General features: G+C 40.3%; 5 protein-coding genes and 1 long non-coding RNA gene across 8 annotated transcripts in view; 1 reads left to right on the top strand and 5 right to left on the bottom strand.

Moving 5' to 3' along the window:
• LOC108100059 (nitric oxide synthase) overlaps positions 1 to 5,834 on the bottom strand; it is a 37,002-nt gene extending 31,168 nt beyond the window's left edge. Inside the window, exon 1 of one of the 2 annotated variants that reach the window (XM_043209345.1) lies at positions 5,422 to 5,834. The gene's annotated coding sequence lies outside the window, so the exon portion shown is untranslated. Of the gene's footprint in view, positions 1 to 4,098; positions 4,173 to 5,421 lie in introns of those variants that run through there. The other variant, XM_043209346.1, reaches the window with a different exon arrangement.
• Positions 3,402 to 3,989, top strand: LOC108100062. Its single transcript, XR_001771968.1, has 2 exons — positions 3,402 to 3,643; positions 3,704 to 3,989. It is a non-coding gene; the product is annotated as an uncharacterized LOC108100062 (long non-coding RNA).
• Positions 5,835 to 5,884: 50 nt separating the features above from the next.
• LOC108100060 (leukocyte receptor cluster member 8 homolog) lies at positions 5,885 to 10,845 on the bottom strand. The gene is given in 7 exon segments (XM_017203795.2): positions 5,885 to 7,692; positions 7,750 to 7,957; positions 8,018 to 8,222; positions 8,278 to 9,028; positions 9,094 to 9,962; positions 9,964 to 10,508; positions 10,604 to 10,845. Coding segments are annotated over 6 exon segments (2,646 nt in total). The 5' UTR covers positions 10,423 to 10,508; positions 10,604 to 10,845; the 3' UTR covers positions 5,885 to 7,538.
• Positions 10,846 to 11,042: 197 nt separating this feature from the next.
• On the bottom strand, positions 11,043 to 12,497 carry LOC108100008 (voltage-dependent anion-selective channel-like). 2 transcript variants are annotated; one of them, XM_017203711.2, is made up of 3 exons: positions 11,869 to 12,488; positions 11,509 to 11,739; positions 11,043 to 11,445 (listed from the first exon to the last, which is right to left on the bottom strand). In XM_017203711.2, the coding sequence occupies exons 1-3, from the start codon at positions 12,345 to 12,347 to the stop codon at positions 11,145 to 11,147; spliced, it is 1,011 nt and encodes a 336-aa protein (XP_017059200.2). In that variant the 5' UTR covers positions 12,348 to 12,488; the 3' UTR covers positions 11,043 to 11,144. The 2 variants fall into 2 exon arrangements, with proteins under 2 accessions (XP_017059200.2, XP_017059201.2); XM_017203712.2 differs by lacking the exon at positions 11,043 to 11,445 and having other exon boundaries at positions 11,636 to 11,739; positions 11,908 to 12,497.
• Positions 12,498 to 12,670: 173 nt separating this feature from the next.
• LOC108100003 (voltage-dependent anion-selective channel-like) lies at positions 12,671 to 14,734 on the bottom strand. Its single transcript, XM_017203705.2, has 4 exons — positions 14,674 to 14,734; positions 13,584 to 14,181; positions 13,076 to 13,306; positions 12,671 to 13,024 (listed from the first exon to the last, which is right to left on the bottom strand). The coding sequence occupies exons 1-4, from the start codon at positions 14,732 to 14,734 to the stop codon at positions 12,724 to 12,726; spliced, it is 1,191 nt and encodes a 396-aa protein (XP_017059194.2). The 3' UTR covers positions 12,671 to 12,723.
• Positions 14,735 to 14,999: 265 nt separating this feature from the next.
• Positions 15,000 to 16,490, bottom strand: LOC108100081 (voltage-dependent anion-selective channel). The gene is made up of 3 exons (XM_017203822.2): positions 15,987 to 16,490; positions 15,533 to 15,757; positions 15,000 to 15,470 (listed from the first exon to the last, which is right to left on the bottom strand). The coding sequence occupies exons 1-3, from the start codon at positions 16,316 to 16,318 to the stop codon at positions 15,122 to 15,124; spliced, it is 906 nt and encodes a 301-aa protein (XP_017059311.1). The 5' UTR covers positions 16,319 to 16,490; the 3' UTR covers positions 15,000 to 15,121.
• Between the last annotated feature and the right edge of the window lie 80 nt (positions 16,491 to 16,570).

The raw sequence follows: 16,570 nt of genomic DNA, 5'->3' as shown, positions 1-16,570 counted from the left end.
ACGTTAGTTAAATTTGGTCCATCCTATTACAATTTATATATATTTTTATATTTATACCTCTTTGAAATGCAACTAAATGAAATGTTAAGCTTTAATATAGTGTTTAAATTTACCCAAATTTAAAACGAATAATGAAAATGCATGTTTTTTACTATTTGCTGTTATTTGCTTATATTGTGGATTCCCACAGACGAAGCTCTTGGGTTTACCTTTGGCTTAAGGCCCTTCCATTGAGCATCATCAGACATCGTCTTGATGTGCTGCTCTTTTGCTGCTTCACTTCCACTCAAAATGCCTGAGAGCAACAGAAAGCAAACAATAAAAGGACAAAGGCTGGCTTTTAGCAACAAAAATAGACTTATGCACTCAAAGCCAGCCGGGCAGCTAATTGATTGATTGATTAGCAAAGCAAAAAGGCGAAAGAGCACGTATGTACATTCCACCAAGGAAAAATAACACGCAATGAAATAAAAACAAACCGAAATTTGCGGTCATTATTTTGATTTGCCTAAGCAATTTTCCAAAGCCGCCATTAAACAAACAGGGAAAACAAGAGCAAACAAACAATGAACGAGTAATTAGAAAGCGATGGCATTTCATTGGACATTCTGTGTGACTGAGTGTGGGATGCCATCAAAGCGAATGATTCGGCATTTGATTTCGAATTTTAATGTGCGTGGGTGCTCAATGAACTCGAATGGGATGGGTTTTGGACCAGGTCAGTAATGTGAATGCTCCCATGTCAATTGCAGCTCCGAACGGAGCCAAATCGATGTCAGCTGCCTTTCAGCTTCGGAATTTGTTCGGAAGAGGACCTAATAAACAGCATGTTAAAACAAAAGAATCTGTCCTCTGCCGATGCTCCAAAAGATAATTGTCACAGGAATTTGCTTGAAATTCAATTTAAATTATATAAATAGGGGTTTATTTATTTTGGAATTTTAAGGAAACTTTTTGGATTTAACTTTAAATTTACCCATTTCAGCATTCTTTAATACTCTTTGTAAATTAGAGAAATATGCAGCTTCTAAACGGGTTCTAATTAAATATTCCTAAATAAAATAAAAAAAATTGTAAGCATTTGCATTTTTTGCTGAACTTTGCTTTATGAGTTGCTCAACTGATGCGGCATCTTTAAAATTTGCACATTTTTTCAAGCGGTTAGAGGCCAGGCAGCAGTTGCCTAACAAATGAACGAGCCGCGAATGGAAATGCTTTTCAGAAGAAAGAATAAGGAAGTAGCATCTGGCACCAAAAAAAAAAACAGCGTGAAAATTGGCTCCAGAATGAATGATTAAACCCTTTCCGAAAGCCGACTTGCGAGGCACAAACGAAAGCGAAAGCGTTCGACAGATGTTGTCTGCAACTTTTCCAGCTCTAATCAGATGCCCCTTCACCTCGGTTAAGCGGAGTGTATGAAAAGCCCTGGCCCCGGTTCACCTACCAAATTAAAGGTAAACTAATTGAATTTTCATAGAGCGGCAGGGACTTCGTCACTTTTTGATTAAGCAAATTTATTATGAAGCGTCGCGTGGAGGCTTCTGGTTTTGTGGCTGGAGCAGAGGCAAATTGCCATAAAGATGCTTTTAATTGCTACAAATGTTCGCTCTGCCAGGAAAACCTCGACTCTGTTTTTTCATTTCCGCTCGCTTTTCCTCGTTCCCTGCTTAATCAGCCCAGAGGCAGATAAAACTGTTGGAAATTCTCTGGAGAGCTGGAGACAGAGCCTTGAGTTATAGTTTCTCGGATTTGTTGTTCCTCAGTCTCTGTTGATTTGAAACCTAATGAGCTGAGTGGTATTAAAGTGGTATTAAACAATAATTAAAAGTTGATAGGTTTTAACAAGAAGTGAATCCTCATTTGTAAATGTATAGAAAATAGTTAGGAATGAAATCTCTCTTTTCTGACTTCAAATTTCTGTATTTGTTTACCTATGAAATTTATAAAAAATAAGTTGGAAAAAATCCCAATCTGTGACTTTTAATTCTCTGCTTGATTATTTAATTCAAAATTTATTTACAACGTAGAGGTTTTTTATTACTCATACGCTGTGTTGAACAGTCGTCAGTTTATTTGTTTTCATTCCACATGAATTTTTGTATAATAAACAAATTTTTATATTATTGCTTTTTTCACATTTACCTCGAAATTCAAATTAGTTTTTTGTTAAAGATTTTTTTTCACATAATTTTTTTTATTATTTCAAATTAAATGCATAACCAATTTTTTAGAGGACTTTGTGGGCTCACTTGTTTGTATAACTTTTAAATACAATGTGGAAACACTCCTGTTGGAAAACCTACTAGTCAAACTTATTAATACACCTGAATATATGGAACAAAATATTTATTATGCACAAAAAAGGGGGAAGTCATAAGAGGTCACACCATCGAAATTCCCATTTTGCCCGGAGGAGACTTTATGCAAAAGATCCTTGAATAGAGGCGCAATTCAATCAGATTTCGCCGGCAGCAAAAAATAAAATCTCAGATTTCCTTCGCTCTCGACACCTCAACTCCTCGAACACTCCGCCGCATCGTTTTAAATCCAATCAATTGCTTTAAAATAAACCCTTGAACAAAATCAAAAGCAAAACCGTAACGACGATGGGCGCTGAATGCTTTTCGTATTATCTCAAATGACAACAAAGCCGCGTGAAGGAATGAAAACCCAAGGAAATCGTACAATTGGGTAACAAAAGCAAACTGTGGGAAAAACGAAAAAACAAGTGCTGCCAAGCACAATGCAAAACAGTAAAAAACGGAGACACGAGGAAAAAAAGAAAACTGAAAACCAGCAAATCTGTTAAGAAAAACCATTTAAATGGGAGACACAACATGGCCAGGACAATACGGATGTGGTTTCCCACCCACACATACACACACACACACACACAGGTGCTAAGGAGGTTTTAGCCAAGGCCTAGAGTTGTGGTCAAGTGCGAATCATGACCAGAATTAGAGTGGGAATTGGGAGGAAATTCGGGAGACACTTAGAAGGCTCTGAACAATAACGTAAACGCGAGAGAAATAATTAGATTATTTACCCAAATTGCCAGTAAACTTAACCTAAGTACCAGTAATTTGTATAACAATAGGGCCATTTCAAATATGGTGTTGCATTTTAAATGCTAATTATATCCAAGGATAATTAGACCGCCAAAACATTGTTTTTATTTGAATGGAAAAACTAAGTATATCTTGAATTAAACTTTTCTTTTTGGCGGCACTCAACTTTTCACAATCCACTTTTACTGGATTAAAAAATTTTAAATGGTTCGCTTTTGTTCTTAGAACTTTTTTATTAAACATCGTAGTTATTCCCTCATGAATAAATTTATAAGGCACCTTCTGCGCTTAGCTTGTCATGTTAACATTCATTTTCCGATTCGATCACTCAGGTTAAATATTCCTCACCGGCTGAGCACCTATAAATTGATATGAACCCGAAATAAGCCGCCCTTGTTGGTCAAAATTTATTTTATGCTAATACAAATTGTAAAATATCCCAAAGTCAGCTGAGCAGCAGAAAGCATGTTTCACTTATGAAATGAAAGGCCGCTCAGTAAATAACACATCATTTTTGAAGATAGCCGTAAAGTGAAGAAAATCCTTTGGCCGTCCCCTGGTCTTTCTCAGAAAAGGTAAACAAGTTTTATTCCCCTCAAATGCTGACTAACCGGCTCGGGATTTACATATGAAAGGGATAGTCCTGCGAAGGATTTTATGCCGTTGAAAAGGATTGCCACGGAACGGTACGGAACCAAGGATGCCCACATCCTTAAGCAGCTTGGCAAGTGTGCCAGTGTATGAAATATTCACACATAATGTTGCAAAATTTATACTCCTGTCAGCCTTTGTAATGTCAGCCTCAGCTGCGGTTCGCATATTGATAGTCAATATTGGATATTTATTTGTTGTTGTTTGAAAAGATGCCGAACACGGCAGAATATATTTTAATGCGTTTCATTTTAGCGTGGAGTGAGGAAAGTACAGCGTTCAAATAAAAGGCTTGTTGTTCGGAAATTGACTTAAGCATGCATGAGACAAGTGAAAGTAGCTGAATATTAAATTTAGTCATCAAAGGAATGCTTTTTACCTGGCAAACAAAACTCGACATTAGTTAATATTGCGCCTTCCGTAGTTTTTTCATTTTGGGATTATTCGTTTCGCTGACTTTCAATGGAAACGCCTATGCAGCTATGCAGTACACAATGGCCTGCCGAACATCAGCGATATTATAATTTTCTTAATAACGAAATGGGGAAAACTGGCGGAGCGTGGATGGGACAGGAAAGACGAACCTTGTCAGCCGTTTGACATCGGCTGCTGCGACAACGCCAAAGGAAGTTGGCCTTCTGCCTTCCCTGAAAAGTTTGCGTGGCACTCAATTTGATGTTATTTTTTACTGCTAATTGTTTTTCAATTTATGTTGGGAATTTTGTTATGAACCTATTTTGCAGATTGCCTGCTAAAGAGTTAATATTCCTATCTTTGACAACCTTAATTACTTAATGGCGCATCGAGTTTCCGACTTCCGTTTCAAGTCTTTTTGGCCTCTGGGGGTATTTATGAAAGATTAATTTCCTTTAATTATATTCAATTTTGGGTAAACACACTTGCTCTTTTTTGCATTTTTCCCGTACTTAAGTCATTTATTTAATTGAAAGTTAACTTCGTTTTCAAATCTTGGTGACATTAATTAAATGACTGCGGGAATTAGAGAGGCTTTATCCTCAGGCATGACTGATTATTGTGGTTCAGCAATTGGTCAATCAATTCTCGGTTGACACTGTGTTCACAATAAAGCGATTTTCATTAATTGTTGAATAAGTCATTAAGTTTTCTTGTCTGCCGTTCACCAAAATTTTCCTACCTTTACATAGATGTGACAAAACCTAAATTTTAATCAATGAAATCACATTTTAACCACACTTTTCAGAAAACAGATAGTTATTAAAAATTCAGTTCTTCTTCCGCATGTAGATATATGTTTAACAAACTGTTAACTTTGTTTCAAGTTGCCAACGTGTCGTATGAGTAATTTTTCAGCGTACACGTTATCTTGTTTTTAAATTTACGTTTAAAAACTTTTTTATTAATTTCGCTTCTCACAAAAATCTTTCTCCTAAAGCTAAATTAGCAAACCAAAACTTAAAGATCTTATGCACATTTTTCTGATTTAAGCCAGTTCTCTAAAAATTAAATTAGAATTTTTTTGTAAGATATCACTAATTAAAATTTTTTGTGACAAATCCTTGGATTAAAAAAGTAGGGAAATTGTAAAAAAATGTTTTTTCCTGAGATATTGATTGAAACGTGTAATTTGGTTATAAAAACTTGACGAATTCGAATATGCCCATTTATTTTAAAAAGTATGCAAACTTTATCTAAAACCTGTAAAATCTTTTAGATTCTTTACCTCCAAAAGATCAGTTTCCAATATTTATTAAATTAATCATCAATTGTAACCATTAACTATAGTTTTTCACACACTTTAATAAAGTTAACTAATAACAATATTTTCATCTACTTTCGATGGGCCACTTCACTCACAAAAGGGTTTTAGGACTCTTTGGATTTCTAGCTTATTTTGATTATCCCCGTTTGGTCCTTTCTATTTAAGTTTTAGGCGCGATCCAAAGAACTCGAACGCCGCGCGTTGACTGAAGTTAAGGCCGCAACGCAGCATCCTTAAATAGCGGCTGAACCTCCGGCAGCATCCTCTGAGTGTTGTTGAAAAGCTTGGCTCCCACGCGCCAACAAGCTCCAAAGGCGCGTGTCCTGGCTAAAGCTTCCGAATTAATTGACAACTGGAAGGGGATTGTTGAAACGACGACCTTCTGCTGAAAGGGAAAACTCCCCAGAAGGAAAACACCAGTTGCTTTTGTTTTGCTTTGATTTGTTTATTTTTTTTTTAAGCGGGATTATAACTCTCACTTTCCATGCAAATTGGCTCCCATAAATTGCATAAGTATTTGAGGATGCAATTAAAGTCTTGAATTCTTTTCCATCATTTTTCCAACATTCAAGAAAATTAAAAATAAATATAACAGTTAATCTTAGTCTAAGAAGATACCTACAGTCCTAACATATTGTATAATTAAGGATTTATATAAAAGAGTTAGATTTCTTGTCAAACTCCCTCTATTTAAAAAAAAAAAAACACCACTTATCATATGATCTTAGCCAATTTCTTATGTGCTACCCCAAATTTGTGTACAATTTGCTTTAGTAAGACGAATTAAAATTGGAAGAGCTTACAAATGTCGCGAATTTTTGTTGACTTTTTGACTTCCTCTTGATGGTTGAAGAAGTGGCGACGGGAAGACCAGGTTGATTTCGGCATATTCCAACTTTGAGCTCCAGAAGTATTTATTTGCGTACTCGTTCTCGCCGAAGTTCTTGGTTGTGGTGGTGGATTTGATGGTTGTATATATACAGGTATACAATAGAGAGACAGAACATTAGTATAATCCTTTTCAATAATTTAAATAAGACAACAAACATTAAGCCTAAATCTTAGAACTAGTTTAAAAATGAAGTGATCAGAGGCATTAAAATGAGTAAAATAATCACAACAAAACAAAAATAATCAGCACGCAGCTCGGGGAGTTCGGTGATCGCATCAGTTTTTGTTTGTCTGCCTGTGTATTATTTCATGTTAGTTTTGCGAGTGTTGAAATTTAGTGGATTTGTTATTTAAAAAAAGGTTGTGACACATCTGCAATCGATTCACTTTGGGTTTTGAGTCACTTTAGTTCATTGGGGGTCACGCACATGTGTTAGTTTAGATTTTTGTTGAATTCGAAGGACGTTGCAGGTAATCCGTGAGTTCTGACTTGTGGATGTTGCAGGCTTATATACAAATCGCAGAATTTAAGAAGAGGTAATGACGACCAACGTTGAAAAGACGAACATTTGAGATGATGAATTGAAAAACTCTCCCGAAAAGCCGCTTTGTGAGGCAAAGCTAAATACATTTTCCGTAGATGAATCCATTACGTTGCAATTCGGCGTTGGAATCTCGAGTGTAAATATACGGCATGCGTTGTTGAATCCTTGCGCAATCCAAAATCATTTAATCCTTTTAAATTCCTACTAGTGGTGAGGTCCTAGTTAAGTAATGAAGTAGTTCAGCTAATCCGGTGCCTTCCTTTACCAGGCGGGTTTCCTCATATCGCCGTATTATTAATAGAGTTGATGTAGAGTATGTTTTCTGATGTTCCTGTGTTTTTGCTGCAGATGAACTCATTCCCAGGCATACAATTTTATCCCTACGAAGAACAGGAAGAGTTGACTTTTGGGGTCCTAAAGAACCGACGAATTCACAGAGAATAAGAGAAAACACGACCTAACTGTGTAACGAAGGGAAAACGCGATCTATACAAAGTATGTACAACTAAAACAAACTAAAAAGGATCAGGAGAACCGCATCCGCAGGCTGACAGAGGACACTAATATCCGACAAAGTCGGAAATCAGGTACAAAATCGAATAGTGTTTTGCAGCAGGTAATCTGCTCTTTGTGGAGGTCCCCTCAAATCGAAATGGCAGCTGCGTTTTTGCAATCGACCTGCGCACCATCGGCGGCATAGGGCAAACTGAATGTGTCAAGCCATTCCTTGCATTTTTCTGAGTTTTCAAAGGCCAGAATATTGGTTATATAGTCAACGGTAATGTTAGGACGATAACTGCAAATATACAATTTATAAGTAAAATAAAGAAATCAAATTAAATGCTTAACTCACGATTTAATAATGACTCGCAAAGCAGCCTTGCGCTCTCTCTCAAGGAACCACTCGATCATGTGGCCAGACATTAGAGGAGCCGTTTTGTACAGGGAAAATAATTTGCAGTAGTTGCCCAGCGACCACGCGGAGCGGAACTGAAGGGCGTGCGCAATGGCAGGATTCTCGCGCTGATCAGCCGTAATCGAACGCAGAACAGTAGTAATGTCTGGAAGCCAAAATCAATGTTAGTTTTAATATATAGCTTTAAAGGTAATATTGAATTTACCCAAGGTATTCTTTGTGAAAATGTAGTAGAGTATGCGATAGGCCGTGAATTCCAAGGCATTGGCGCTCTTGCCGCCAATCTCCATGTACAGCATCTTCAGTTGGGTCTGGCATTGGTTAAACTCCTCGTGGTCTCCCTTCTCCATGGCGATGCGAGCGTGAGTCTCGTACACCTCCACGGTAAACTGATCGCGAATACCCTGGACCTACGAATCAAAACAATGTTACAACTGATTTGTACCTGTAGAGAGCCTCACTTACGGTCAAATCCTGCCTAATGGACTTCAGCTGATCACACGCGTAGTGGTAATCCTGATTGGCACGCCATTTCGCCTTCACATTAACCAGGGAGTGGGTTAGCACCTCGACAGGTCGAACTTCCGACGGAGACGGCGCCTTGGTAAGACGCAAAAACGATTTCTCTAGGTCCCTACAAGTGCCTACAATATGCAAATCGAGAAGATCTAAGCCGCCAGACGCCTCTGTGTCCTCGTAGAAGGCAGAACGATGGTGCTGCTGCTGCTGCTGCATCATTTTCTTCTTATTCTTGGCCGTGGTGAGACCAAACGGTGAGCTTGCAATGGCGACGACCGATTTCTTGGCCGAGCTTGAGCCCTGCTGGGAGAATCGTGCCGCACGCTGTTGCAAGCGCGCTGTGTCATCATCAACGGCTCCGCCAACGGACGACTGGTTAGAGTAGAAATGGGGTTGCTTCTTTTTTCCCTGGCCTCCGGAGGCGGCGGCCGCTGCTGCAGCTGCGGCTGCCCGCTTGCCCTTCTTCATCAGCATTTTCTGCTGCTTGCGAGACAAGTTCGCGTTGAGCGGTATAAAGTTCAGCGAATCGTTCGAGTCCGACTTGCGGACAACCTTACGCGCCGGGGGACTGCTGGCATCGCTGCTGCGGGAGCACGATCGGGAGCGGGGGGACCGCGAGCGTGAACGCGAACGGGAACGCGACCGCGAGTACCGCTTCTTGCTCGAGTACTTCAACGAGTTTGAGGAAGACGGAGAACTGCAAAGGGTAAAAAACAGGTTTTCAATTTTTGTTATTGAAAGAAGGGCACTCGCAAAACTCACCGCGAACGACTCCTGGAGTACTTGGACGACGAAGAGTGGCGATGCGAGTTGTAGCTCGAAGAGGACTTGTTGAACTGATTGACCTTCTGCTTGAACTGATTTACAATACCAGAGTTGGACTTGGCAGGCGTTTTTTCTGGCTCGCGGTCTCGCTCCCGCTCCTTCTCCTGCTCCAGCTTTTTCTGGAAGTAGTTGCTACGCTGCGGCTGTGGTGGCGGCACATTGCTCAGCACCACATCGATGCCGTCCCGTTCGCTGTGCACCGTAGGCATGGGCTCGTTGTCCCAGTCCCGAGTCCACAGTTCGTTTCGATTGGCCGCCGCTATAATCTTGCCCTTTAAGCATATGTCTATTTGATCCTTGTCGAGGTCCGTGTTGCACTTGGAGTAGCAACGGGCCACATACTGATTGAGGGCATCTGGCCACGAGTCGTTGGAGGCCATTTGAAAGCTGTTCGGCCGCTTAAAAGTGGACGATTGGTTTGGAGCGGGAGGAGCGGGCTGCTGCTGATGTTGCTGCTGCTGTTGCTTTTGGGGATTCTCTAAGGGTGCCACGACGGACAATGGCAATGGTGGTGGTGGTTTACTCAAGTCCGGTGTAATTGGCACGCCAACATCGCTTGCGCTAATAATGGGCGGCGGCGGTGCTATGGGCGTGGCTTGGGCTTGATTGGTAAACGGATTGCTATATGCTGTTTGCTCAAAATTTTTGTTTTTGTTGTTGCGCTTGCGCTTCTTTTTGTTGCTATTGTTGTTGGTGTTGTTATTGTTGTACATTTGCATGACCTGCTGATGTTGCTGCTGCTGTTGGTTGTGTTGCTGCTGCTGAAGTTGCTGCTGCTGCTGAAGTTGTTGCTGCTGTTGCAGGGGGATTGGGGGCACCAGCCAACCTCTTTTGGTTCAAATTCAAATTAAAACGTATTCCCCCGAAATTCTTTTGCTGCTGCTGTTGTTGTTGCTGCTGCTGCTGCTGTTTGTTTTGTCCCGCTGGCTGGCCGCTTTTGGGCGGCGGCGGTGGCGGTGGGCCCGAGGGGAGGGGCGGCGGTACGGTCAGCGCATTGCTGAAGCCTGGCGGCGCATTCGACGCACTGACCGTCGAGGTTACCTGTTGTTGTTGCTGCTGCTGGTAGCGCATGTAGTACTGGTAGTACTGCTGATATTGCTGCTGGTATGCGGCATTTTGATTGGCATACCAGGCGTAGTTGCTCCACTGCTGGGCGAGAGCGGCTGGGTTATTGGCCCCCTGTTGCTGCTGTTGTTGTTGCTGCTGCTGCTGCATCTCCTGCAGCTGCGGGATGAGGGGCGGCGGGGCACTCATGGCCTCGGACATGATACTCCCTCTCTTTTTGTGATTTCTTTTTTTTTGTTTTTTGCTTTACCTGAACTTACCTTTGGGTTTTTTTCGCTAGTTAGCCTCTGGATTTCGGAACAAAGGGTACGCAAATGTAGAAAATATATTAGTCTACATGTGTGTGTGTGTGCTGGCATGTGACGCCATTTTTATTTCTTACCTACTTTGGCCTCCGAGAATAGACACCTTTTGCTTTAATATTCGCGTTTATAGCGCCGTTACCACTGCAGTTACCAAGAAAAACGCTCGGCAACGCAACGATCTATCTTTATTCGCGGGAAAACACTCGGAACTTGCTACTTTTTGACTAATTTCATCACGATTATCAAACACGTCTGAACTCAACAAATTTTTTTTCGAGAAAAAAGAGACGAAATAATCGATAAATAGAGCTGTCAGTGTGACAGTGTGACCATCGCCTATTGTGTCGAGAATCCGTTACACGTTGTAACAGGGGTATTCGTTTTAATTACTTACACAATTTTAAAATAACGGCCGAGCTCAAGAAGAAAGATTTCGAAACAACATTAAGCAGGATCACTAAAACATTTCTTAAAATAACGAGTTAAATGAAATTGTATGAGAAACACAATGGTCAGTTAATTTTTGAGTTAGACTTATTACAAACAAGAACTTTAAAACATTTTACTAATATTAAAATTTGGAATTAAATTATTCGTAAATTTTATTACATAAACTTTTTAATAGTAAAAGTCCCATGAAGCTCCAATCCTATGAGCGCCTTTTATTGGATCGTTTCCATCGAACGCCAGGTGATACATGACCTCAATATTCTTACCGATTTTTGTTTGATAAACAAATCCTATTCTGGAATCCTCTCGCACTTTGGCTTTTAGCAGCGTTCCATTCTGGAAATCGTACTGAACACCAACAGCAAGTTGTTTCACATTATTCGAACTATAGAGGTTCGATTTTAAAGCAACGGCCCAGCTTTCTCCAATCCGTTGAAAGATTGATCCTCTTAGGTCCTCGAAATTTTCACTACCAATAAAGTATTTTAGATTGTTTTTTTTTTACTAGTTTTCTCGATTTTTTACAACATACAGTTTAAGTCCCAATTCTGTACTTCCGTTGCTAAAGCCCAAGCAGAAAGCGTGCTTATCAAAACCTTTGTTATCCATATTGTAAACTGTCCGATATCCTAAAACCCAATTCTCTACTGGAGCAACAAGAACATAACCCAGAAAAAGGGGTTCTTTGTAGAGCGGCACAACTAGTTCCACTTTCACAGGATTTCGCTCAAATCCACATTTCAGCTTGGTTGAAAGTGTTATTCTATAAGGTAAAATTATAATTCTATTTAGTATGGGTAAAAAAATACATTTTTCTTTTTCAGTATTTTAAAACAAGAGATTCGTGATCCGTAAGATAGGTATATTATTCTTGATATAGTATATACCTCACCCATCTTTTTTGCCAAATGTCGACTTAAGGAGTGCATACCACTGACTGCCACGCACTGCCATTTCCGACAACATTTCATTGTTGGTTAACCAACCCAAGGATACACTGAAGTTGCCAAACTCCTTGAACAGATCCACACCTCCGAAGATAGAGCTCAAGGTGGGATAACCTTCTCCGAAAGTGCTTATATAAATGTCCTGGTTCGACTTCGTGAGGCACTGAAGCTGCCAGGCTCCTAGTTTAAAGCCAGTGAGGAGGCACTCCTTGGCCAGGACACCCACATGGAAGTAGGTGGGCATTTCGCCCTCCGCCAGTGGTGAGGGTATTATCTCAGCCTCAATCTCCTTGCCGGAATCATCCTCGCTTTCGTCCTCCTTCTTGGCTTTGCCATTATCTTCTTCGGATGATGAAGTGCTGGGTCGGGCTCGCTTTTTGTTTTGTCGAAACAAGTTGCGCAACCGATACCTCATTTCTTCCATGGTTAAAAAGGTCAAATTCTTAAAGAACACACTTAAAATTTTGGAATAAATAAAACATTTGAACGCTGGATCAAAAACTACTGATCTAGTCAGCAAATGTAATTCTTGCACAGAAATTCGAAAAGCTTAATATTAACACATTATGCTGGCCGAAAACTTTTTAATAATAATTAATAATTAGTAAAAATGCATAACTTTAGTTATACAATGTAAATTATTTGTATAAATTATACATTACTAAAGAACAAGTTTATCTAAATTACAATTTTAAAATACAACTAAAGAAAAATCAGTTAGAAAAAAACATTTAAAATCAAATATAGTTTTGATTAAAATATAGTCTGTATTTAATTAAAAACCAATGATTATTTCAATTCTATTCATTGAAATACCAGGAAGTGCCGATTGAGTGCTTTCCATTAATGGGATTGTTTCCATCGAAGCCAACGTGAAACAAAACTGCAATATCTTTACGGATTCTCCGTTGGAAAGAAAACGCAATACGAGAATTGCCTCTCAATTTTGCTTTAAGTAAGGTACCAGGCTTCCATTCGTATTGTCCTCCAAATGATAAATGCCTAGCATTCACGTTTCCATAAAGGTTAGTCTTCAAAGCCAAGGCCCACTTCTCTCCAATGCGCTGGAATATTGATCCTCGGAGATGCTCGAAATTCTCCCTAAAAAATTGGAATGTAAGTAGGTTAAACAACAAGTCGGGATAAACCTACAGTTTAATTCCCACTTCCGTTGAATTATTGCTGAAGCCCGCACAAAAGGCGTGCATTTCGAATTTTCTATCCTCCACGTTGAATACTGTGCGGTAACCTAGCAAATAATTTGTGGCTGGCTCTATAAGAATGTAGCCCATCAACAAGGGTTCCCTATAAATTGGAACGAATAGCTCCACTTTTCCCGGATTGCGTTCAAAGCCGCACTTCAGCTTGCACTGACACTCACATCTGTAAAGATATAAATATGAAGGGAAATTTAAAAAAAAAACACATAAAATACACATAATATTTTTATAGTCCTTGGTTCTACAGAATCTCTTACCGATCTTGCTGAATTCAAAGGTTTAAAAATTGTTTAAATTTTATTTAGCTTTGTTTTACATACCTATGTATATGACTTTTTTTTTAAGTTTAAGAATCCTTGAAAGATTCTTAAAAATACATTATATGCGTATGTATATCTAATATGGAGAGAAATCAAACTAATTGACATTTAAGGACTTACCCGTCACTCGTGGTTAGGTTGGTCTTTAGAATGGAGGACCATATTCCTCCCAAAGCTTCACCACGAGCCCCGAGATCGGACAACAAAGAACGGTCAGTCAGCCAGGCTAGGGATGCGTGATAGTTTCCCTTCTCCTGGTAGGCCTCCAGTCCTCCGTAGATCGAGTTCCACGTCGGGTAACCCTCGCCAAAACTGGTCAGGTAGAAGTCGTTCTCCGTCTTCGAAGTGGTCTGCAGCTTCCAAACGCCGTGGTCGTAGCCGTGGATAAGGCACATCTTGGCCAGGAATCCCACATGGAAGTAGGAGGCCATTTCACCCTCCACCGGCGACGGGGGCAGGAACTCCAGATCCTTCTCGGCATTTTCCTCAGTTGTTTTATCACCTCTTTCACCTTTATCAGCTTTTTTATCTCTATCACCCCTTTTATTTCTTTGAGCTCTTTCATTTCTTTCACCTCTTTCATCTCTTCCAGCTCTGTCACCTCTTTCGTCTCTTTCATATCTTCCAGCTCTTTCACCTCTTTCAGATCTTTCATCTCTTTCACCTCTTTCACTTTTTTCACCTTTTTCATTTCTTTCACCTCTTTCATTTCTTTCACCTCTTTCATTTCTTTCGGCTCTTTCATTTCCTTCAGCTCTTTTATTTCTTTCACCTTTTTCATTTCTTTCACCTCTTTCATTTCTTTCACCTCTTTCATTTCTTTCACCTCTTTCATTTCTTTCGGATCTTTCATTTCTTCCAGATCTTTCATTTCTTTCGCCTTTATCATTTCTTTCACCTCTTTCATTTCTTTCGGATCTTTCATTTTTTTCAGCTCTTTCATTTCTTTCCCCTCTTTTATTACTTTCGAATTTTTCATTTCTTCCAGATCTTTCATTTCTTTCATCTCCTTCATTTCTTTCGGATCTTTCATTTCTTTCAGCTCTTTTATTTCGTTCAGCTCTTTCATTTGTGTCAGTTCTTTCATCTTTTTCACCTCTTTCAGCTCTTTTATTTCTTCCGGCTCTTTCACCTCTCTCATCCCTTCCAGCTCTTTTCCCTCTTTCTTGTCTTTCAGCTCTTTCAGCATCCTGACTTTCCTCTGTCTTACGTTTTCGTTTGTTACACTTGCACAAGTTGCGTATAAAGTCCCTAACCGGCCCTGTGCACATCTAAAAATGACTTCGAATTTAGAGGCTGAGAAAAATTTGATTAATCCAGCAACGGTAATCTGATCAAATAAAATGCAATACTGGACATTACCTAAATTTTTATCCTGTTAAGGCTTGGAAGGCAAAAATTTTAAATTCTACTGATCGTTAAAAGGCTATCAAAAATATGACGGATAATAAAAATGGATTTTGAGATTTGTTAGACGTTTTATTTTTATAAATGTTTGAATTAACAAACGTAAGTATATAAAATAAAAGACGAAAATTTTGATTTTAAAACCTTTTTTCCCGATTTTGCATCTTATAAATAAATAAATTGCTATGATGCAAAAAGTTGAACGAATTTGGAAATTGAAATCATTGAGTTACTGCCATTGGAGATGGATCCTAGCACTGGAGGGCCACGCCCACGCCCAACCGATGGTTGCCGTCCTTGATGTTGTTGCAGTCGAGGACCGTGGAAATGGATGCAGTGATGCCCTCGCGGAGTTTCTGCTCGTATCCCAGGCCCAGCTCCACCACGTTGTTGATCTTGGCGCGGATGAGGGCGTCCTCCTCCAGGTGATAAATCATGCCGAGGCCGACAATCAAATCTCCGCCCTGTTGCTCCTCTGGAGGAGGAGCTCCATCGGCAGGAGCCTCACCACCTCCTGCTCCTTTGGTCACCTCGACACCCACATCGATCTTCTCGTTCGCCTTGTAGAAAAGCGAGGCCAACCAGGTGTCCCCATTCTTCCTGCAAGGTGGAAAAAGATCTCAGAAATATTCAAAATATATAGAATCCTCTCCAGCACTTACAGCTCGCCATGAAGGGTGGCCGTCTCGTTTGTCCAGCCAAGGGCCACTTTCCAGCTCTTGAGCTCGGTGTTGCCAATATCGAACTCGGTTCCAACGCCACCGAGGAACTCTTTGTGTCCCAAAACCAGGGAGCAATTCAATATCGGCTCCGAGTTCAGACCAATATCGGCCAGGAAGTTGAAGTTTTCCTGGGCATAGCCCATCTTGAACTTGCCATCCGCCTCGCTGTTTAAACAGAAAAAATATTTTCACTAAAAACAAAAAATACAAACGGAGGTTAACTGATCAAAAAATATAAACATTCCACCTATAAAAACAGTTTATACTAGTATAACATACCTATCAAATTATATCGCAAGTTATTAACGAATATCTAATACTTTTTTAAACCCTTTTCTGATACAATCCCAGTCCCAGAGATTATATAAGAATTTATACTTCACCAATTGCGTACTTTGATCCCGGCTGGAACTTGGCCTCGACGGCCAACATCAATCCCTGTGCCAGCTTGTCCCGCTGCATGATCTCGCCGAAGAGCCAGTTCTCCGTGTTCCATCGCTCCGTGAGGGTGAGACCTTGATCCTCGATCTTGTACTTGCTCTGCAGGGAGCCGGTCACCTTGCTGTTGTCCTGGCTGGCGAAGCCCGTGGTGAAGAACTCGATGCCCGAGCTGGTCAGGGTCTTGCAGTCGATCTGCCAGATACCCGGGTGGTAGCCGCGCTTAAAGAGATCGCGGGCCAGCTTGCCCAGGTCGGGATACACCGGTGGCGCAGACGTTTCGGCCATTGCAGGAGGAATGAATAGGTGGTAGGGTTTTAAAGGCCCGACTGATTTCAAAATTTTTTTCTCTACGCTTAAACAGCCTCGATTAGCCGAAAATTTTTGTATAGTGCTGCCTAATCAGTATCGAGTTTTGTACAGTCTACAGGCCTCTGAACTAAAATACATGGTGTCCTTAGCTAAACTGAAACTTAACTTGTGATCCGCAAACTATGTTTTCCTAGGTTGCTAAAGGTTTAACATATCTCATATAATGAG

This window comes from Drosophila ficusphila, unplaced genomic scaffold, assembly GCF_018152265.1.
Source record: "Drosophila ficusphila isolate 14025-0441.05 unplaced genomic scaffold, ASM1815226v1 contig_855, whole genome shotgun sequence".
Taxonomy (NCBI): domain Eukaryota; kingdom Metazoa; phylum Arthropoda; class Insecta; order Diptera; family Drosophilidae; genus Drosophila; species Drosophila ficusphila.
Note: the sequence above shows the minus strand (reverse complement) of the source record. Positions and strands in the feature narration are given on the sequence as shown.

What these genes read in the sequence shown, in the direction of transcription:
- LOC108100008 (XM_017203711.2), bottom strand. Translation starts at nt 12,347, where the DNA reads ATGGAAGAAATGAGGTATCGGTTGCGCAACTTGTTTCGACAAAACAAA. An exon ending in ACATTTGGCAAAAAAGATGG is followed by an intron (nt 11,740 to 11,868) that starts GTGAGGTATATA and finishes TTTACCTTATAG; the next exon opens with AATAACACTTTCAACCAAGC. An exon ending in ACAGAATTGGGACTTAAACT is followed by an intron (nt 11,446 to 11,508) that starts GTATGTTGTAAA and finishes CTTTATTGGTAG; the next exon opens with TGAAAATTTCGAGGACCTAA.
- LOC108100003 (XM_017203705.2), bottom strand. Translation starts at nt 14,734, where the DNA reads ATGTGCACAGGGCCGGTTAGGGACTTTATACGCAACTTGTGCAAGTGT. An exon ending in AACCTAACCACGAGTGACGG is followed by an intron (nt 13,307 to 13,583) that starts GTAAGTCCTTAA and finishes ATATCTTTACAG; the next exon opens with ATGTGAGTGTCAGTGCAAGC. An exon ending in ACGGAAGTGGGAATTAAACT is followed by an intron (nt 13,025 to 13,075) that starts GTAGGTTTATCC and finishes CCAATTTTTTAG; the next exon opens with GGAGAATTTCGAGCATCTCC.
- LOC108100081 (XM_017203822.2), bottom strand. Translation starts at nt 16,318, where the DNA reads ATGGCCGAAACGTCTGCGCCACCGGTGTATCCCGACCTGGGCAAGCTG. An exon ending in AAGTTCCAGCCGGGATCAAA is followed by an intron (nt 15,758 to 15,986) that starts GTACGCAATTGG and finishes CTGTTTAAACAG; the next exon opens with CGAGGCGGATGGCAAGTTCA. An exon ending in GCCACCCTTCATGGCGAGCT is followed by an intron (nt 15,471 to 15,532) that starts GTAAGTGCTGGA and finishes TCCACCTTGCAG; the next exon opens with GAAGAATGGGGACACCTGGT.